The 22,554-nt window shown below is 41.9% G+C and overlaps 1 protein-coding gene and 1 long non-coding RNA gene across 12 annotated transcripts in view; one reads left to right on the top strand and one right to left on the bottom strand.

Moving 5' to 3' along the window:
* LOC149323760 (uncharacterized) overlaps nt 1–13,548 on the bottom strand; it is a 20,869-nt gene extending 7,321 nt beyond the window's left edge. Inside the window, exons 1-2 of the long non-coding RNA XR_016277419.1 lie at nt 13,423–13,548; nt 12,749–12,812 (exon numbers count right to left, since the gene is read on the bottom strand). This is a non-coding gene — a long non-coding RNA (uncharacterized LOC149323760). The remainder of the gene's footprint in view (nt 1–12,748; nt 12,813–13,422) is intronic.
* On the top strand, nt 1,930–22,554 carry LOC149323759 (ARL14 effector protein-like). 11 transcript variants are annotated; one of them, XM_089491985.1, is made up of 5 exons: nt 1,930–2,053; nt 9,501–9,634; nt 13,212–13,253; nt 17,531–17,673; nt 19,674–22,552. In XM_089491985.1, exons 2-5 carry the CDS (start codon nt 9,524–9,526, stop codon nt 19,879–19,881), a joined length of 504 nt encoding a protein of 167 aa, XP_089348111.1. In that variant the 5' UTR covers nt 1,930–2,053; nt 9,501–9,523; the 3' UTR covers nt 19,882–22,552. The 11 variants fall into 11 exon arrangements, with proteins under 11 accessions (XP_089348111.1, XP_089348117.1, XP_089348123.1 ...); XM_089491991.1 differs by lacking the exon at nt 1,930–2,053 and adding an exon at nt 4,697–4,865; XM_089491997.1 differs by lacking the exon at nt 1,930–2,053 and adding an exon at nt 6,467–6,547.

Raw genomic sequence — 22,554 nt, 5'->3', positions numbered from 1 at the left:
ATTTGGCAGACACATAGATTCAGTTTAGAGATTTAACAGGTTCAGTGAATATATCCAGATGATTTATACAAATCTAGGCTGCATTTGCACTGCAGAAATATTGCAGTTTGATACTGCTTTAACTGCCATGGCTCAAGGCTATGGAATCCTGGGATTTGTAGTTTCTTGTGGCACCAGAGCTTTCTGACAATGAAGCTAAACATGTCACAAAACTACAAATCCCAGATTTCCATAGCACTGAGCCACAACAATTAAATCATTTTCAAATTGCATTATTTCTGCAGTGCAGATGCAGACCTAGCTCTTATTTAAGAGAAATATTACTATTCATGTTTAAAAAAATAAAAATAAAATCATCTGTGTTTTCTTTTTTAAGTTGATGATATTCATCCACTCTAGTGTTGCCACTATGATAGCTAACTGAGCCCATGTACATGTGACAGAACACTAATTCGGTTTTAGAATATGGTATCTGCTGGGATTTTTCTGGGATTTCAAGATAATTATGATTTATTTTAAAGATGATTCTAATGTTTTATTGATGGCATGGAGAGACTTTTTTAAAAGCTTCAATTTATTTAATTTTTTTTTTAAAAATAGTAGTTTTAATTCCCTTTGAGTTGAGAGGCAAGCTAAGCAGGAGGCATTTACCCTGTGAACTAGTCCTTTATTGCTGGTGGAACTGAGAACTACGATATCTATTCTGATAAAAAGATGAAGAACCTGAGCTGTATAGCTAACTAGTTAGAGTTTCTTTTCTGGGCTTCGATTGTCTCTGTAATTAGGAGCAGAATTCTGCTGTTTCGTCTCCATATGTTGAAGAAGATAGTGGAAGTTTCCTGAAAGGCACCTTCATGTTTCATTAAAGTCCATGACATTGGAAACTTAAAGCATAAAGAGCTTTGTAGTTTTCAAAGGAGTAAGATCACTTTGCTCAAGCACTCTTAGGACAAATACACAGCAAGAACAGATCCAAAGAGAAATCTTCAGACTGTGAAAAAATAAGGAACAGTTTGTTATTATTATTTTGCAGAACAAATTGATCATGTTGGAAAGCCTTCATTTACTTGCATATGTAAAGCTGAATGAGGATTATTTTAACTATTACTTGTTTAATTGTCATTTAAGGGGGGGGGGAGGGAAATGTGGGTTAAACTTAAAGTATTGGAATTTGTATGTTAGCCACTTCGATTGCTTGTACAGAGAAGCGGGATACAAATAAAAGTTTATTTATTTATTTATGGATGTTTATTTATTTATGGATGTTTTCTATCCTGGCACATAAGCAAAGAGGGTGATGGTGGAGATCATATGTGCTCTTTAGAGTTGGAAGAGGCCATTGAGAGCAGCCCTGTACTCAGTGCAGGAGCTCCAGGTAAAGCGTTCCCAGCAGATGTCTAGCCTCCTTTTGAAGACATCCAGAGAAGGACCCCCACCTTCTCTCTAGGCAATTGGTTCCATTGTCAGACCATTCTCACTGTCTAGACATTCCTTCTAATGTTCAGCCAAATCCTATATTCCTGTAATTTCAAACCATTAGACCTGGTCCTACCCTATTGTTTAAAATGCTTTTGATGTTTATGTTGCACAGCGTGTGAGGTAACACATCAACATATGGTGCCAGATTCTTCACCTTTGTGACTGTAGTCAGTAGCTTGTGAGCTGGAGAAACACCTCGCCCTTTCTTAATGAGCAAAGGGACACTGTAATTTTCTTTCAGATGAGGCTTTTATTCATACAAGAAGTTCCAATGTGTACAACACTATATACATCGACACCATCCACACAAGTAACAACCCACTCTGAGGCACACACTGTCTCACTCTCTCAGTGACAGTTGAGAACGACAGCTGACAGTTGCATCAACATTCCAATGATGCACTGTTTAAATGCTGACACATATAACTGCCACTAGAGCTGTAAATAACTTCCACAACAGCTCCCCCTCGTGGCCACATCCATGTCATTTCCTCAGACCTATTTACCATGGTCCTGATACCTATGGGATATCAGAGAACAAATCTTCCCTATCCTCTCTATAAGGATCTTTGAGGTATTTAAAGATTGTAGTCATGTCACCCCTGAGTCACCAAGCTGAATAAGCTCAGCTCTTTTAATCTTTCCTCATATATTGTGTTCTCTATACTGTACTTATCATTCTGGAAAAACTAGGAGTGACCATATCACACTAATATTGAAATCACTCCACTGGCTGCCTATTGGTTTCTGGGTGCAGTACAAGGGGTTGGTTATTACCTTTAAAGCCCTACATGGCTTGGGTCCAACCTTTTTAAGGGATCGCCTACTTCCACATAATCTGCCCTGCAAACTCAGGTCCTCTGGGAGGAATTTATTGCAGCCTTTAAAGACCAGACTAACTGTAACCTCCCAGAAACTGCTCCCAGACTGTGGAATGGCCTGCCGGAAGAGATCCATCAAATAACCAACTTAAACAGCTTCAAAAAAGCTGTCAAGATGGATCGCTTGTGGCAGGCCTTTCCTGAATAAAAGCACCCGGCCACAGAAGTGACTACTCCCTTACAACATGTACCATGCTACCATTCTGCCCATTGTTTATGTTGTTATTAATAATTTATTTTTAAATTAATTTTAACCGTAACCTGTTTAATTCCTTTTTAAGGGGCGGGATATTGTAATGTTCTATTGGATGTTGGATGTTTTTAACTATGTTAGCCGCTTTGGTTGTTTTATTACAGAAAAGCGGGGTATAAAAAAAGTTTTATTTATTATTTTATTCTTATTCTTATTCTTTCAACCTGCTCCAACTTGACTATATCCTTTTTAAAACGAGGTGCCCAGAGCTGAAATGCGATGACCAGCGCACAAGATAGTGGGACTATTACTTCCCTTGACTTGGAAACTGTGTATCTACTACTGCAGGCTAAAATAGCATTCACCTTCTTCGTTGCAGCATAATACTACTGGCTCATATTCAGTTTATGATCATCAATAATTCCAAGATCCTTTTCACATGTGTGATGCTATTGTGAAATGCACCCTCTCCTTTCACTGCTGCTAAAGTAATAATGTGACATTGGGTCCCCAAACTGAAGCAGACCTTTTTAAAGTCTTTGCTTTAAAATACTGTATAATGATGGTAACGTGGACGTTACTTAAAGTGGAGACAAGCTTTTGTTGAAATAATAAGCGAACTTTATTGAACAAGTGTTTCAAGCAGACATTACTTGAATACTTTCAAAATAAACAGTTATTGGTTCAGGCACTTGTGTTACTTAGTACAGTTGGTAAAATGACTTTTTGAATGCTAACTTTGGATCCAAACAGACAGGCCAAAATAAAGCTGCTTCAGGTCACTTTGGAGGTATGATGGCTCCTAAGAGGCCGGAAGCCATGCCAAAGCCACGCTCCAGTCCTAAGGACTGGAGGGCAGCTTTGGTGCAACTTCTGGCCTCTAATGATGCATGTGTCATTTAAACAGTATACCTCCACAGTGGCCCGAAGCAGCTTTATTTTGGCCTGTCTGTTCGGGCCCTTTGTGACAAATCTTCAACACTCCACAGAGTATCAATGGCCCGGAACAGACGGGGCTTTCATGACGCCCTCGTCACGTGCTAGGGTTGCCTCGAGGCAGCGCGCCCACACACCCCTCAACCCTAGCACGTGATGAGAGCGTAACAATGGTGGCACCCTGTATACATGGGTGCCGCCATTGTTATGTAAGTGCCGTGCAGCATCTGGATGGCGCTGCACGGTGCTTATATAACTAGTATACCAGTGGTACACTTGTTATGCTGCCACCGTGGCATAAAACGAACCTGCTTTTTGAGGGTTCTTTTTCTGCCGTCGAGAAGCTGCGTGGTTTGGTGGCTGCGACTTCCCTCCGGAGGAAAAACAGGCGCCGACAGGCCAGCCTTTTTGGGTGGTCTGTACTGCACCAATGTTACTAATTCTCAAGGACACTCGCACTGTCTTTTCCTGCTTATATTCCTAGCCTACAAGCTAATAGTATTGCGACTCAGGCTAACTATGGGCCAAGACAGATGGCCCCAAAGCGGCGTGCCACCACCAATAATAGGGTTTGGGAACGTGTATTTACTGCTGGGCACCGCCATGATTGCGCAGCCCTGCCCACACGGGGCACACATCCATGACGTGTCTTGTGTGATGCTCCCAAATGGTGCATCGCACAGGACACATCACTGCGCAGTTGGAGGGCACTTATTGTCAACCAAACTGCCACGCCAACAATGCAGAGAAGAAAAGGGCCACCCCTTTGTCCTCTTTAGTGCCAGGGTGCCCAGTGGCATGAAGCCACAAGGACGCCCCTTTTCCAGGCCACGGAGAAGCGGCATTTTGCCACTTCTCCGTGGCCCAGAAAAATGCCAGATTGTGGCCACAGGGCTGCCGGTGACATGGCTGCCCTGTTCCCAATCCAGCGCGAAAAGGGGCAATACAGACCTGCCCCTTTGGGGCGGTCTGTACAGACCCTATATTAATTCCCTCACTTGCAATAACTAATTGATTACAAGTCCCTCACTCTAGTCCTTAACCACAGTTCCCTTCTGGAACACCTAAAACCTATGTCCTTCTCAGGACTTGGCAAATCCCTCCCTCTCTGGAGTCTAAACCCTATCTGAAATTCCAACTGCCACAATGGAATTTTCAACCTTCCCCAGCCAGCATCCTATTGGTTGACACCCAGGCTAATCTGTTGTTTTGTTTTTTTTGCTACAACATGTAGTACTGCTGTAGTATCTCCAATCCTATACCTGTGCATACCTGGTTTCTGTGGCCTAAATGTAGAATTTTGCCTTCGTTGAATTTCATTCAAAGCCCAGTCCCTAACCAAAAAGAAGGGTTGGCTGAGAGTCCATTTTGACTGGGTGAGTTTTTGAATCTGATCCTAACCAACAGCACTGGCCTAGTTAATGGAGTGCAAGTGGTGGGATCCTTAGGTGGAAATGACCATGTTCTCCTGGAGTTTGTTATATAGCGGAGGAGAAGCCAGGCAAAGTCAGATACACATTCTAGATTTTAGAAGAGTTGATTTCAGTAAACTTAGAGAAATACTGGGGGTGATCCCATGGTCAGGAATACTAAAAGAGAAGGGAGTTCAGGATGGATGGGAGTTTCTTAAAAGGGAGATACTGAAGGCACAATTTCACAGTTCCAGTGAGGAGGACAAATGGGAGGTGTCTCAAGAAACCAGGATGGATGACTAAAATGGAATATGTATAAGAAATGGAAAAATAGGGAAATTACCAAAGAAAAATGCATATGTAGGGGTAAAGTCAGAAAAACTAAAGCACAGAATGAATTCAGGCTTGCTAGAGAGGTTAAGAACAACAAAAAGGGCTTTTTTGGGTATGTTTGCAGCAAAAGGAAGAAGGAAATGGTAGGGTCACTGCGTGGAGAAGATGGCAAAATGCTAACAGAAGACAGAGAAAAGGCAGAATTACTCAATGCCTTCTTTGCCTCAGTCTTTTCAGAAAAGGCAAAGGGTACTCAACCTGGGGATAATGGAGCGGAGGACAGAATAGGGGCATTTCAGCACAAAATAAGTAAAGAGACAGTACAGGAATACCTGGTTAAACTAAATAAATATAAGTCTCCAGGACCAGATGAACTACATCCAAGGGTATTAAAAGAACTGGCAGATATAATATCGGAGACATTGGCAATAATCTTTGCGCCCTTTCTTATTGTGCCACCTAATTATGTGAAGGCCCCATCCCGTCAACCTTCACCTTAATGCTGCCACCAAATTATGTGATGCACACCCTAACCACAATCCTTTGATGGCAGGCACCTGGGAGATTTTATTCCACGGCTGCCACCTGGGTTTTGTAATGTCAGTAGCGTGGTATTAACTCAAGTCCAGGCATGTCCTTCTTGAATCAAACAATTAAAACTTTATTTACAAGAAAGTTTAACAGTGTTGGTTTTAATATATCTTATGCAATTGTTACTTTCTACTTTGTTATAGTTACCATACCTATGGTTTTATAATTCTTTAGCTAAATCACCAGTTTCTTATAACTAAGATTCACTCAGTCCTTCTATTAAGTTCCTCTCTTAAACTTAGGCCTAACAGTCACCAAGGTTAACAATATCTCGCAGGATATCACACTCCAGCCACTCCCTTTCCTAGAGTCCTGGAAGTGAAACGGTAGAGAGCCCTTTCCTACTCAGACTCTAACCCTAACTGTCCTTCTCTATCCCTGGATCCCTCACTCTCAGGATTCCAAGCCCCAACTGACTATTCCCTCAGGAACTCATGGAGTCCTCTCTTGGACGCAACTGTTCCCTCAACTCTCAAATCCAAACTGTCTACATTCTAACTGCCAACGTTCCAACTGTCAAAACCAACGGACACATGGAATGTTCAAAAGTCCCAGTCCACATTCTATTGGCTGGACTGCAGCTGCCTTCTGATGGGTCAGCCGGGTGTTCTGTGCACCACACTCCTGGAGAACAGGGGAAGTCCCAGCAGACTGGAGGAGGGCAAACGTTGTCCCTATCTTCAAAAAAGAGGAAGAAAGAGGATCCAAACAATTATCGTCCAGTTAGTCTGACATTAATTCCAGGAAAGATTCTAGAGCAGATCATTAAACAAAGAGTCTGTGAACATCTAGAAGGCAACTCCATAATCACAAAAAGTCAACATTAGGTTTTCAAAAACAAGTCATGCCAGACTAATCTGATCTCTCTCTCTCTCTCTCTCTCTCTTTTTGATAAAATTACCAGCTTGGTAGATGAAAGAAATGCTGTGAATATAGCATATTCTGGATTTCAGTAAGGCTTTTGACAAAGTCCCCCATGATATTTTTGCAAATAAGCTAGTAAAATGTGGGCTAGACAATGCAACTGGTAGGTGGATTAGTAATTGGTTGACCATTACAGTGCTGCCCCACCCACACGGGGGGCGTGTGCATGACCTGTGGGCATCGCAATGCCCATACGTCATGCAAAGGAAGAGACGTTTTAAGGGCTGCAATGCCCTAGGTGGCTCCTTTTTTGGTCCACAGCATTGCTGGGCGGTTTGGTTGCTACGGCTATGCTGTGGACCAAAAGTAGGTGCTTACAGACCGCTCTGAAAGGGGTAGTCTGTACTGCCCCCTAAGAGTCCTATTACACCAGAAGTTGAACATGAATCAACAATGCAATGCAACAGCTAAAAAGACCAATACAATTCTAGGCTGCATTAATAAAAATATTGTGTCTAGATCAAGGGAAGTAATAGTACCACTATTCTGCTTTGGTCAGGTCTCCCCTGGAATACTGTGTCTAGTTCTGGGCACCACAATTTAAAAAGGAGGTTGACAAGCTGGAGCATGTCCAGAGGAAGGAAACTAAAATGATGAAGGCTTGGAAACCATGCCCTATGAGGAAAGACTTAGGGAGCTGGGTATGTTTAGCCTGGAGAAGAGATGATTAAGAAGTGATATGATAGCCTTGTTTAAGTATTTGAAGGGGTGTCACATTGAGAATGGAGCAAGCTTGTTTTCTGCTGCTCCAGAGACTAGAACACAGAACAATGGATGCAAGCTCCAGGAACAGAGATTCCACCTTAACATTAGGAGGAACTTCCTGACAGTAAGAGCTGTATGACAGTGGAAAACACTCCATTGAAGAGTGGTGGAGTGTACTTCTTTGGAAGTTTTTAAACCGAGGCTGGATGGCCATCTGTAGGGAATGCTTTGATTGTGAGTTCCTGCATGTCGGGGGTGTGCTGGATTCTTCCAATTAGATTACTGCACCACACTCTTATAGCACTGTTGTTCCACTTTAACTGCTCTGGTTGCCTCCTGTTGCATTCTGGAATTCGCAGTTTAAGCAGGGGCATTTAAAATTCTTATAGGCCTCGATGAACTACAAGCCTAAGAATACATCAGGAAGCAGCCAGAGCAGTAAAAGTGGAACAACAGTGCTATAAGAGAATGGTGCGGTAACGTGGCATCTCTTTGATTCTATGAAATGGTAGAAAACCTATGCCAAATGATAAGTTGTAGACTCCTTGTATAGAAAACAATGGTCTAATCTTCAGATAATGGTATAAACTTCAGAAAACAATGGTCACAGGCTTTTTGAAGGGCTGATAATTTTATTAGTTTAAGTAGGTCCCATAGCCCACTGTTGTATTTAGGTATTACTTGTCCTTTCCAATATATTACATATCCTACTCTTGGAGCATGAGTTGCACAATTGTGGTGGATATCCTTTTTACAAGGAATTCTTAATGTTTAAAGATCTGTGGTACAGCTGTAATTGAAATGAAGGGGTGAGGTGAATTGTTTCTGGAACAAGGAGAGCCTGCTGCTGTCTCAAATGAACAATTAAATTTTTTGGTGAATGCATTCACTGACTGAAAAAAAAATTCTGAGTACAATATTGTGGTGCGCTGAACACCCGGCTGACCAATCAGAAGGCAGCTGAAGACCAGCCAATAGGATGTGGGCTGGGATTTTGAAAATTCCGAGCTGTTAGAGAAGAGAGACAGTTGGGATTTGAGAGTTGAGGGAACAGTTGAGTCCAAGAGAGGACTCCATGAGTTCCTGAGGGAATAGTCAGTTGGGGCTTGGAATCCTGAGAGTGAGGGATCCAGGGATAGAGAAGGACGGTTAGGGTTAGAGACTGAGTAGGAAAGGGCTCTCTACCGTTTCACTTCCAGGACTCTAGGAAAGGGAGTGGCTGGAGTGTGATATCCTGCGGGATATTGTTAACCTTGGTGACTGTTAGGTCTAAGTTTAAGAGAGGAACTTAATAGAAGGACTGAGTGAATCTTAGTTATAAGAAACTGGTGATTTAGCTAAAGAGTTATAAAACCAACGGTAACTATAACAAAGTAGAAAGTAACAATTACATAAGATATCATATTAAAACCAACACTGTTAAACCTTGTAAATGAAGTTTTATTTGTTTGATTCAAGAAGGACACGCCTGGACTTGAGTTAATACCACGCTACTCACATTACAAACTCCCAGGTGCCTGCCATCATAGAAGAGGATTGTGGTGTGGGTGTGCATCACATAATTTGGTGGCAGCGTTAGGGTGAAGGTTGACTAGACGGGGCCTTCACATAATTGGGTGCCACAATAGGAAAGCTTTGTTACATGATTTGGTGGCAGCGGTGGGATAACAAAAGTCCCAAGCTCCTGCCACAACAGAAAGGTTGTTCATTACAAATATCTAGATGGCTCATTCCTTTAAAAATATATATTAAGAAACCATAATCTTACAGTGCACATTGCCTTTAAAACAATGCATGTGGGATATTAGTATTGTATCACATTTTTCTTTCCTTCTCTGCTAATCATTGGCCATACTGGCTGGTTCTGGTGGAAGTTAAGTGTCAGCACCATTAGAAGGGCCACCACAGCTTCCCCAGATCTGCTTTTATTTAAATCCTTTGACTGGTAAAGCCCTTTGGGGATCAGAGCATTGGCTATTGGAAGAAATGATACAACTGAAAATTTAATAGGATAATGATATTTAAATATATTTCTCTAAATTCTAGACACTTTTTGCATAGTGTTGAAAATGGATGAATGTTTGGAAGGAAGCTGGCCTGGAAGAGGACAGTTGTCACCAAGGAAACTGGCAGAAGCTATTATTTGTGCTAAGGAGAATACTCAGGGGCAAAAACAACAGGTATGATTTGGTAGAGCTGAGTACATCACATGATTTGTTTCTATTTTTCAAAAACCTTTTTTTTTGGGGGGGAGGGTAAATATAGAAATTGGATCTTGGAAAATATTACACTGTCTAGTCAGTGACGCCGTCCTCTTGGAAACATGTGAAATCTGAACACTGATACAAGCATACACTATGCCTAGATCTCCCTTCTGGGTGTGCCTAATTTCTTTTTCATTGAGCAATTTTTGATTCCCAGTCCCATAGATGTCCATATCCAGCTGCTGCTGTTCTTTCAGCCATCTCTGAATTGTTGATGATAACTGCGCGGCAAGACCAATTAATAGTACCGTATAAGTCGAGAAATTTATCCCCAAAAATTGACCCTAAAATCTTTGGTAGACTTATGTAAGGGTCAATACATCAGTAGTGCTTAGAAAGGTCCTAAAGCAGGGGTCGGCAACCCTCAGCTCGCGAGCCACATCCGGCCGGGCGAGACCTTGGGACCGGCCCGAGCCTGGTCCTGCCGCCGATTGCCAAAGGCCCCGAGCTGGCGGCAATCGGCGGCAGGTCCGGGTCTCTCACATGAGGTCTTTGGCCACTCGCGCGAGAGGTCAAAGGCTCCGCCTCTCGCACGAGGGCGCGGGGCCTGTGGCCTCTCGCGCGAACGGCCCTCAGCCGGCGGACAGGCAGGGCCAAGGAGCCTCGCTTCAGCGAGGTCTCCTTGGCCCTGCCTGGCTCCCTCCACCGGCGGGCAGGTGGCCAGAGCCATGGAGCCCCACTGCAGTGAGGTCTCCTTAGCCCTGCCTGGCTGCCTCCGGGCAGGGAAGGAAGGGGGCGGGGGAGGAGGAGGAGGAGGGAGGAGGAGGAAGGAGGAAGAGGAGGAGGAGGGAGGAAGGAAGGAGGAAGAGGAGGGAGGGAGGAAGAGAAGGAGGAGGAGGGAGGAAGAGGAGGAGGAGGAGGGAGGAAGAGGAGCAAGAGGGAGGAAGGAGGAAGAGGAGGAGGAAGAAGGGGGAGGGAGGAAGGAAGGAAGGAGGAGGAGGAGGAGGAGGAGGAGGAAGCAGAAGAGGAGGAGGAGGAGGATTTCCATTCCATTTGGTGAGTGTGACTTTCCAAAGTGCATTTCTGTGTATTTTCGGTGCATTTAATGCTAAAAGGTCAGCTGTAACAATGATAGTGGTGATGATGATGGTGGTGGTGGTGGTGATATCAGTCAGTTTCTGAAGCATGCACTCACTCTTTCTGAAGGCGAGACAGTGTGACTTTCCAAAGTGTGCTTTTTGTGTATTTTTGGTGCTTTTATTGATAAAAGGTCTGCTTTAACAATGATAGTGATGATGATGATGATGATGGTGGTGATATTGATATCAGCCAGCTTCTGAGGCCCAAATGTCCTCCATTTTGATCATGCCTAACAAACGTGCATTTATATTAACTTTTTTAAAAAAATCATCAAATTTTTCACATGTCCTCCATTTTTAAAAAATGTGTCCTACATTTGAAAATGTCCTATATTATTTAATTATTTAATTATTTATTTTTTGGCTTTGGCCCCCAGTTGTCTGAGGGACAGCAACCCGGCCCCCGGCTCAAAAAGGTTGCCTACCCCTGTCCTAAAGCAAGCAAGCCTGATGCCCCAATCTCCATTGAACACCAGTTCCTTCCTCCTCCAGTCCGTTTTACAAGCCTTTGCTTCCTATCGGAAAAACTCCCAATTACAATCCATTTGCTTCTCTCTCTGTTCCATTTTGCAAGCCCTAGCTTCCTATGGAAAAATATCCATATTTCAATCCAGTTGCTTCTCTCTCTGGTCTGCTTTACAAACCCTGGCTTCCTATGGAAAAATCTCTCCATTTAAATCCACTTGCTTCCCTCTCTGGTCTGTTTTGCAAGCCCTGGCTTCCTATGGAAAAATCTCTCCATTTAAATCCACTTGCTTCTGTCTCTGGTCCGTTTTGCAAGCCCTGGCTTCCTATGGAAAAATCTCCCCATTTAAACCCACTTGCTTCTTCCTCCAATCCGTTTTGCAAATCCTGGCTTCCTATAAAAATTTTTTCCATTTAAAACCATATCTCCAGTCCCTTTTGGAAGACCTTGCTTTCTATGGAAAAAAACTCTCCATTTAAAGCCACTTGCTTCTGTCTCCAATCCATTTTGCAAGACCTTGCTTCCTATGGAAACAACTCTCCATTTAAATCCACTTGCTTCTTTTCTCAATCTGATGTTAAAACCTCTCCTCCAGCACATGGGTATCAGTTGGGAGAGGTCCAGAGAAGGAGAAGGAGGGACAGAAGTGGCATTTCCCCCTTTCCATCCTGATATCATCACAAGGATTTTGCCACCAAATCTGCTGCGCGGATCCATCCCAGGTCCATTTTTGCTCAGCACTCCTCTTTTCAAAACTGGGAGTTTTCCTTCTTAAGAAAATAGCCACCCTTGTAGCAGGGATGGGCCCGGGCGGCGGATTCGGTGGCAGATTCCTTGTGATAATATCAGGATGCTGCCTGATTTAAAATTTAAGCTGGGAGAGGTAAGTCACTTTAATAAGCAATGCGATAAGCTCCGTGGTTAAGTGGTTGCACCTTAATCAGCACTGAAAATGTCTCTGCATTTCCAGTATAGCCAGGAAATGGAGTCTGCTTTAAATCCTTCCATGTGGCAGCTGTTAGCACATGATGAATTGCTTTTGTACCATGTTTCAGCCTGGAAATCAGGTATATTTCACCCTGTGGTCACAAATACAGCACAAGAGAAAGCTTTGGTTCCATATTGAAATTGCTCAGTTCTTATGGGGAGCCACAAAGAACAGCTTGCTCATCATGTAATATGATGGTTGTTGCATGGAATGATTTAACACATTCATCCCTGATCCAGTGTTAAGAAAAGGTAATATCCTGAGAGCAGTACAGTCAGAAATAGAAAGGAAATATATGTTTAGCCTCCTGGGCAGCTCATTCTGTATTTGACCTAGCATAAATCTATCTGATTCAGCTGATTTCATGTCTTTGGCATTTTCTTCTTCACTGTGGTCTATTACTTTGGCTACATTTTGCAAGCCTGTTATGAGGCCTGCACTTTATGGGTGAAATTCAATATTACCTTAGAGAACTGAAATTCAGAATGAAAACTAACCCATTTTGACTTCTCCTTCCTTTCCTTATATCTGAGGCTTCCACTGCATATATAGTTGGGTTTCCTGTTAAAAAACAAAAACAAACAACAACACAAAGTGGCACTAATTCTGTATCAGTATGAAAAATATAGAAGATAATTTGCTTCAGTTTGCAAATCAGACTAATATAGAAAAGGTAACAAGAGATTTAAGATTTTTTTTTAAATGTTAAAAGTTTAGGACCTTGCTATCGGCTTCCTGGATTAAATCTAAGTATGCATGCTAGTTTACCAGTAATGAATTAGAAACCCAAATTCAACCCTCTATTGCTTATGTAAAAGCAACATGTCCCCATCCCTAAATTGTTAATATGCTGTACTGGCTTTTGCTAATTCTTGCCGTGCTTTGTTCTCCATAGCTGTCTGCATTACTTCTGTTGTTTTGCATTAGTGATTTTTCTTCTGTGCCTTTTCTTTGCTTCAGATTCTTCCCTTGCCAGGCGAAAGGAATAAGTGGAAAAAGATGGTAAGACAGTATGGAAGAAGCTACCAAACTCAGAATATTGGAGTTTAATATGTTCCCCTTGCAGTGTTCTTTATATTACTGATTCTTCTGTACATGCAAACAGTCCTAGGGCTCAACCAGACTTCCCCAAAATACTGAGTATTTCCAGTTATTTTTGTTTTGAATGTACCTTCGTATTCTCATGTATAGATTCAATCCCTTTTTGAAATATGTCCTTTCCTTATGTCCTTCCCCATCCCACTGATCATTTCTCACATCAAATCTCATCTCACACAACATTTCTGATGCTGGTTTACACCAGTTTCCACTGAGATTTTTTTTTAATTATTCAGGCAATATACTCCAAGTACTAAAATGTGAGAACAATAAAAATGCTAGTTAAGCATCAGTACCATTTAGTTTTAGTGCTAAAACCCCTCTTTCCCTCACTTAATAATAATAATAATAATAATAATAATAATAATAGGATTTATTTATATGCCACCCAATCACTGGGAATCCGGGCGGCTTACAACAGAAGGGATAATAGACGGTTCCCTGCCCTCAAGCTTACAATCTAAAAAGACACGACACAAAAGGAGAAGGGAATGGTGAGGGGGAGGGGATCAGGTCCAGCATTCTTCTCTCCCTCTGAGGCCTGGACCAAGGCAGATGGACTGGAAGGAGGGCTCTTTTTCTTAACCAAGGCCAGGCCCGATGGCGTTGGGCCTGTCCTTTCACTCCCTCCCAGGCCAGAAGATGACAGTTGGAAGGAGTTGGGGAGGGCTCTGATCTCCTTTTAATTTGGGCCCTGGAAATAATAGCTGTATTTACTTGGTGGCCATCTTTACAGGGTGTGAGAATATCCATGATCCAGTCCACACTGCAGAAATAATCTAGTTGAGACCGCTTTAAATGCCGTGGCTCAGTGCTAGGGAATTCTGGGAATTGCATTTTATTGTGGCATCAGAGCTCTCTGACAGAGGATTTTATCACACCGGGAAAATCGGGGGGGGGGGGGGGAATTGGGGGTTTAAACTGTCATTATCCTGGAAAAGTTGTGCAATCATGGGAAGATTTTCACACACAACCCAATTAAAGAGGACTTATCCCGGCAATAACCAGATAATAACCACCAATTATCTGGTTGCTGGTTATTACCTGGTTATTGTCAGGATAAATCTTCTTTAATTGTGATATCATGTGAAAATCTTCAGTGTGATCGCATGACTTTCACGGGATAATGACAGTTTAAACCTGCAATTTTCCCCATGTGATAAAGTCCAGAGAAGACTAAATGTCTCACAAAACTACAGTTCCCAGAATTCCCTAGCCTGGGTAGTTAAAGTAGTCTCAGACTGGATTATTTCTGCAGGGTGGATTGAACCCCTGAATAGTATTCATGGGAAGAAACCTGATAGGTAAAGAAGACAATGAAGTTTATCGCGCGAGCCCTGAAACGGGCCCATTGCATTCTGAAATGGGGGCATGCACAGGCACGCACGGATGAGGCTAAGAATGGAGTTTACTGCACACTGGAATGCCGCCACTGCCACCGGGCGTTCCAATCGCGTCCTACATCTGTTCCAGAGGGCGCCATTTCTGAGAATGCTTTGGAACAGTTCTCAGAAATGAAGCTCTCTGGAACGGATGTAGGATGCGATTGGAACACCTGGCGGCAACGGCAGCGTTCCAGTGTGCGGTAAATTCCGTTCTTAGCCTCATCCTGTTCCATGTGCGCGCCCCTGTTTTAGAACACAATGGCCTGTTACAGACAGGCCAAAATAAAGCTGCTTCGAGTCACTTTGGAGGAATGGTATTTCAATGATGCATGTGTCCTAAGAGTCCAAAAGCCGCACCAAATCTGCGCTCCAGTCCTTAGAACTGGAGTGTGCCTTTGGTGCGGCTTTTGGACTCTTAGGACGCATGCATCATTGAAATAGCATACCTCCAAAGTGACTCGAAGCAGCTTTATTTTGGCCTGTCTGTAACAGGCCAATGGGCCCATTGCAGGGCCCATGCGATATTCTTCTGTCATAGATATATAGGAAGCAGTCCAATGTCTTTTCCTGAAGAAGTGTTAGTTCCCTGATTAGGGAGGCATAGGACCTTATCACACAAGTCAGTAAATTGCAATTGAAGCAGGATAATCTAATCTTGGCTGGGGGTTTATCACATGATGTCAACCCTCTTCTGTTGTTCTCCCAGTGGGAGACCTTTTGGAAAGCATTTCTGTCCATTAATGGCAAAAACCCTGTTAATTACCTCCTTCCCCTCTACTGTTCTGCTACCATTTGCAGTGCAAATAATTCAGTTCCACTTTAATGCCTATTTTGGGTGGTCAGTGGGTGGCCTTTAGGTGTGGCTTAGGTGCCTTTTGCTTACCAGTGATCTGGGGAGAAAGAGAAGGGGGGACATCTCAATTTCATTTCCTTTTGATTGGCAAAATAACTGATTTTTAAAAAATTCTCTATAGAAAGAAGATCGATTGGCAAATGACTATCTGCTCCCCACCAACTGGGGCTTGTCAGAGAAGCCCCCTTGCTCATTTCTCCTTCACCTCTTTTTACAGGCAAGTAGCCCAGTTCTACAGAGACAGCACAATATAGTTGCTTGAGTGTTGGACTGAGTCTCTGGAGACCAGAATTCGAATGCTGACTCAGCCATATAAACCATTGGGTGACCTTGGAGAAATCGCACACTCTCAGGCTCAGAGAATGACAATGGCGAACCTCCTCTGAAGAAACTTGCCAAGAACTCCCCTGATAGGTTCACCTTAAGATCTCCATAAACTGGAAGGGACTTGAAGCATCAACAATGCCCAGTTTCAGAGTCTCTTTGGACTTTATTGGCGGGGGGGGGGGGGGGAGCTGGGAATAAAAAGGCATTTTCCCTGCAAAGGCAAAGATTTTTAGACAACATTGCGATTAGAGAGGACTTATCCAGGGAACAATCAGGGAATAACTAGTAACAAATCATTCACGTCAATTCGCATCGTTCGACCCGCAGTCACCCCTGATCTTAGCTCCAGTAACCTCAGTGTGATAAACGCTACAGTCAATTCTGCAAACTTATTTTTTTCTTTTCTTGCGCTTTGCTTTCTCTGGCCCTTCATTCAGCTGGAAAGAAGTATGCTTCTCCAATCGCAGAAACTAGGGAGCAATTCCCAATGATCAGAAGACTATCTCTTATCATTTATATATGCTGCTGAACTATCAACCATCCTCCCTGAATAACAAGTTTAGCAAAAGATGGTTTCTAGAAGGCATGTCATGTATAACAGGAACACAGAGAAGCTGCCTTTAACTATCAGAGACAATTGGTCCACACACAGCAGGGGTGAGCAATTGTGGTTTTCCAGATTTCTTTCTTCTACAACATCCAGTAGCTCTAAACAGCATGGTCAGTCAGTGGTAAACGATGATTTATATTATAGTCCAGAAACACCTAGAGGGCCACAGACATCCATTCAGATCGATAATATTGTCAAATCTGGTCGGCAGCAGGTCTTCAGTTTTTTTAAAAAACCTTTTCAGTCTTACTTTGAATACTATCAGTACCTGGGATCTTTTGTATTTAAAGTATGTGCTCAGACCTTCAGCTTTTCCTTTCCCTTCTATCCTCCCCCTCCAACAACTCAGAGTTTAGCAGTAATGTAGATGGTAATTTTTGAGCAGTATGAAGGTTGCAACACTTGAGATTCTCTTGCAGGTCATATCATTTGCCCAAATGAGTTATTCTTTAGCTTAAACCAAGAATAGTTCTGTCTACTTAATACTAAATGATTTTTGGTGCTTCTACTTCAGGGTAGATGATGTCGAAAATACACCTGCTACACCATACATTCATTTCTACATCAGTGTCACAGCTAACTAGGTATTACACCCAAACCGTTGTAAACCCTCCTGCCTGTTCTCAGACATTTCATTTTCAGTTAAGAGCATTAGGCTGCCTTTAATTATCATTTTTCTGTATGCTTTTGTTTGAATATCTCATTGGTTACTTAATGTGAAGGTTCATGCTTTCTAAAGAGGAAAACTCACAAGCAGGTTAACCTTTTCATTGCCTGAGCAGCAGCAGGAATCAACATGATATTTTGAGGACCTTCTTATAGATTCCAATCCCTCTCCTTTCAGTTTCTTTATATAGCTTTGCCTTAACAAATGACTGACAGATCAGACGAAGAAAGATGAGATGAGACGGTCTGGCAAAGCAAGGGTCAAGCTTATGTCATGGATTGCTTTTATACCTTCCAATGAACATGTTATCACTATAACCACATGTTTGCTTGCTTATAGCAACAAATTGAGCGTCAGCTGAAATGTCTGGCATTTCAGAATCCAGGACCTCTGCTGGCAGACTTCAATCCAGAAACTCGGGAGCAACAGAAGAAAGCCTGCATGTCAATGATAAACCAGGATTGTTTCAGCACCACAAAGAAGTAAGATGATGACTCCAGTTCATTCTGCATTTCATACTGAGTGTAACTATAGAAATGCCAGTCTGGGTACTTTGAAAATTCCACTAAAGTCTTTAGAATTTGCTTTTCTGTACATATATTTAGAAGTGGGTTGTAGGCCGGCATTCACCATCAGGACTTCTACCACTGGAAAGTTCACAAGTAAAGCATGATGGTTCCCTTCCACCCTTCACATGGGTGAAGGAGAGGGATCACACAATTTATAATAGAGTAAAGTTCATCTAGAGAACAATGAGGATGATACCCCTGGCCTCTTTTGACAGCAGTGTAAAAACAGCTAGGATTTAAAACAACAGGAACCACAACAACCACAACAAACTTGCCTAAGACATTTTTCTTTTAAAGGCTTAAAAAAAGACTCTCAAAACTATGAACCTCAAGGAGCCACTGTCTTGACTGTTTTAGATCTCTGGTCCTACTAAGAAGACAACTACTAGTAACTGTAACTGTTTCATAGGAACATCCTTGAAGAGTGGCACAAGGCCACTCTGGCTCCCAGCTTTCATGCAACCTATGTAGTGTTTGTAAGGACCCAAGAAGGTAACATTGAGTTTTAGATGAAAGTGTCTTTAGTATATTGCTCAATTATGTTTATCTCTTTTTAAAAATTTTGTTTGAATCAGCCATAGCAGTGGCTTTAAATCAGTGCCTGGTGGCCTTAATAAATTGTTCAAGGGCAAAAAATGAGGCTGAATCCTAACACAACTAGAATTTATGGAACCTGGAAACACTATTGACAAGGTTCTTCTAATTTATTTTAAATTATGCAAATTGAAAGATTATGCAGGAATGCAATTTTCCAACCCCTGTTAGTTTGTATTTGAATTAATTATGGTAGCCAGTCTTTTGTGGATGACTTGCTGTAACATTAATCTGGCAGTCTTGTGCTAAATAGCCTATTGAACCCTACTTTGGTATGTGTGCCCGTGTATATGTAATAATAAAGAGCTGTGAAGCTGATCAGAATTCTTAATGTTTGGGATCTTTTTAACTGCACAGATGTGGCTATTTTACACAGGATTTTCCTGTATGGATTTTGCTGCTTCCAGGTACACACTCTGCACAGTGTAACTGGAATCTAATATGTATGCCATTTGTGCCATTATCTGTGTAGAAAATGTCTTTGAGCAAAGCAGTTCTGAGTAAACAAATTTACTTAGAGAAACACCTCATCCTTCTCAGATGTGAGAGGGTGATGAGGACTGACAGATTACTGACCTCCCCAAAACTGGAGAAACTCCTAACTGCTGACCATTTATCAAGTGAAGCCAGTTAGCTGTGGTGAAGAGCAGTGAACAAGCACCAGGGAGATAGCAGAAGCTCGGTAGGCAAGGGGATGGGCAACCCAGCAATAACAAGCCATGCTGTGGGAAGGGAAATGTTGGGAGGCAAAAGCAACCAGCCTGTGGAATGGATGCTGTATTTATCCATGGTCAAGGCAGCCCTAGACAGAGGCCAGGGCAAGAGTAGGAGGAACAACCCATCATCTGTGCCCAGGGAAAGAGAGAGGGAGACAAGACCCAGGAGAGGTGCTGCACTAACTTATGGATCCACAGACAACCTAAATATTGTGGGTTTATGCAAGTGCTTTGGGAGGCCAAACGATGGGGCCTGTGGCTACCCTAACCCCAGGTGGTAGTGCTGGAGGGGTTTCTTTTTATTATTAAGCAGTGGAGCAAATAAACTTTTGTGTGTGTCACTTTGGCTTGGCATCTCCTTGTGTGTTGATAGAGTCAAAGAGCTATGATGTGTCCTCTCCATGGAGATTGTAGATAGAGTTATGTGACATTCAACTTTAAGTTTCAGACATACAAATTTTCAGTAATTATCAGTAATTTCAGCAATTATCACAAGGATATGCTGGAACCTTTATTTATTTATTTATTTTGCAGAGGCACTTTCATTTTTATTTGCTGCACAGTCTGAAAATGAACTGAAATTTTCCATTTTTTTGTTTATAGAACTGTGAGGAAATATGACAGACGAGGCTGCCTCCTTTCCAGTAAAATAGATTTGTGCGACTGCCTGGAGAAGAACTGCTTGGGCTGCTTCTACCCCTGCCCCAAATGCAATTCCACCAAGTGTGGGGCAGAGTGTCGCTGCAACAGAAGATGGGTGTATGATCAGATTAAGACAGAGGCTGGACACACTGTCAGATTTCCATTTTGAAACACTGATTAGCACTTCCCTCCTTGATATCCTCCTCTGTAAAACAGTGGCTGAACATTTTTATTTATTTATTTATTTATTTATTTATTGCAAATGTATGTGAGTGTTTGATATACAGTGTTTATACAGTATATATTGATATACAGTGTTTACACTGTCATTTAAGTTGTAGTGAAGAGAGAGGTAATTTTCTAGCTTATGTACAAAGATGTGTATCAGACCTTATGAGGTGGTGTTTTGATAACACAGAAACAGCTTTGAAACCAGTGAAGAAATGTGTGTGTGTGTGTGTGACTGAGTAACCATCTGCCACTTGTCTGTTTCAAAATGACTCCCCAATAAGCCCTCTTCCTAGAGTTCATAATGCATGGTTCCATATGTGAATTAACTTGCTGAGCGAAGGAATGCAATGTATGGCAGGGTGTATTGCTGGAGTGGGAAAATGGTAGATGGAGTGGTGGTTAAGCACCTTCTCTTGTCATTCCCCTCTTCCCCTGATCAAAGTTGTTGTTCTTAACAAAGGAAGATTGATGTCCAATTGTAGGTGTTTGTGCACTAAGTGTAGTTAACCTCTGAGTATCAGTAGTTTAAGCAACTTAGGCTCTGGGTACTAAGATGTTTATCCAAGCTTTCTATTCTGCTAAGCCTGTAGAGGGAAGAAAGTGGGATTTAAACCATTTTTATAGATACATTAAGATGCTGTAGGAGTAAGTAAAGCCACTGAAAGTTAACAGAAGTAAATTTAATTTTTAAAAGACCTGAACCTCTCTTCTTCATTTATTCATCTATACATGCCTCTTAATAGATTCTTATACTTTATCTTTACTCAGAGGCAAAAGAAGGCGCCATCCTGAAACTGTCACACCACATAACTCCCACAAACATCAGGAGGAAAGGGAACCAAAGAATGTAAGATTAAAGAAAATCTCTTGTTTCCAAAGAGGCTTTTTGCAGAACATGAAAATTGATTCCTTATGTGCTTGTTGTCTGTGCAGTACAGGAGCTATCAGAATTTAAAGTCCTTGAGCAAATATACAGAATATTAAGCTAGATATAAACTTTGTCATACCTACAGCTTTTATTGATACAAGGACCAGGCTCTGAGTGTATCCAATGAACAGATAGTTTAAAAAGTCATGTTCTCAGCCACTGTATATTTGTTTGCCTGTAATTACATGGAAAGCATATGGTACTACTCATAAAAAGAGGCATTCAGGCATTTAAAAAAAAATTAAATGCCTCTACCAATTTAAGAGAATGCTGAGATTAAATTTCTTTTCCTAAATAAGTTGCTTACCCTTGAGTTAGTGTGGCCATTAAAACAACAGAGATGTAGTTCACTGCCAGACTAGCTGCATTGTAGATGATTGGAAAAATATTTATGGCATATCACATATCAGAAATTTAGATCACCCAGTAAGCACTGAATCTATTACTCTGTAGTCAAATATACTTAGTATACCTGTTTCATTTCCATAGCATGATTTGATGGCTAACATTTCCATGGCATTGTTTGATGGCTAAAATCCCAACAAAAGTATAGTGTTGCTTTTAACTGATCTGTTGGCCCAGAAAGTCTTTGAAGTTGGCAAGAAAGAATATTCAATGAGGAAGTCTTCAGCTCAAAATAGCTACATTAGGCTGGAGTAGATTTGCAGGAAGGAATGTCTTCTCTGGCTCTGAATGGCATCAGCTAAGCTTTCTTCCCATTTACCTCCTTCCTCTTCCAGGAAATATTGCAGATCAGATTGGTGAGCTTGGGGAGATGTGGGCATTCCAAAGGTTGCCTGCTCCTATAGACCCTCACAGGACCATACATTCCTGAAGCGGGGTTATGTCATGCTGTTTATGGCCATGTCAGTTGTAGGATTCTGGGAGTGTTGTTGTTGTGTGCCTTCAAGTAGTTTCCAACTTATGGTGATCCTAAGGTGAACCTATCACATGGTTTTCTTGGCACGTTCTTTCTGAGGGGGGTTTGCCATTGCCATCTGCGTAGGCTGAGAAAGTGTGACTTGCCCAAAGTCATCCCAGTAGATTTACATGGCCGAGCTGGTATTCAAGTCCTGTTTTCAAGAGTCATAGTCCAACTCTCAAACCACTCACCATGTTGGTTCCTGGGACCTAGCCCCCACAAAAGTAGTTTGCCCATGTTCTCATTCAGAAACTCTTCTACTATATTCTTGCTGCCTAAAAAATGATTTTTGTCTACAAAACTTATACGTAATTTGTAGACCTCTCATTCCAAGAAAGATTCACACTCTTAGAGAAGGGTAATTTTGACACATTTCATCTTTTATTCTGATTAATCTTGCTTTCTGTAGTATTTGATTCATTTTAGATACCTAATGCAAATATTAATGTTTTATACTTACATTTTTAATAGTAATTAAAATTTAAAGAACAAAACTTTGTTCTAAATCAAAGGTTTCATGTGAAGTTCCATGAAAGGCAGTTGGTTTTCTCCGCTAGCATATCTTTGCTTGGCTGTAGTTTTCGCTTGACTCTGACTGACCTTCACAAAATTGCCAAGGCGGCCTTGACCCATTTTGTTCCTTCTAAGGGAAAAGAGAAAAATAGAGCTATTATACACTTCTCTTTCTGTTTGGAGGCCAGCCTGTTAGTTTTCATTTTTCCTCTCTGAGCTTTTAATATGAGAGAGGCAGCAACAGAAAC

This window comes from Sceloporus occidentalis, unplaced genomic scaffold, assembly GCF_023333645.1.
Source record: "Sceloporus occidentalis isolate IW3139 unplaced genomic scaffold, rSceOcc1.0.p SCAF_1, whole genome shotgun sequence".
Lineage (NCBI taxonomy): Eukaryota > Metazoa > Chordata > Lepidosauria > Squamata > Phrynosomatidae > Sceloporus > Sceloporus occidentalis.
Note: the sequence above shows the minus strand (reverse complement) of the source record. Positions and strands in the feature narration are given on the sequence as shown.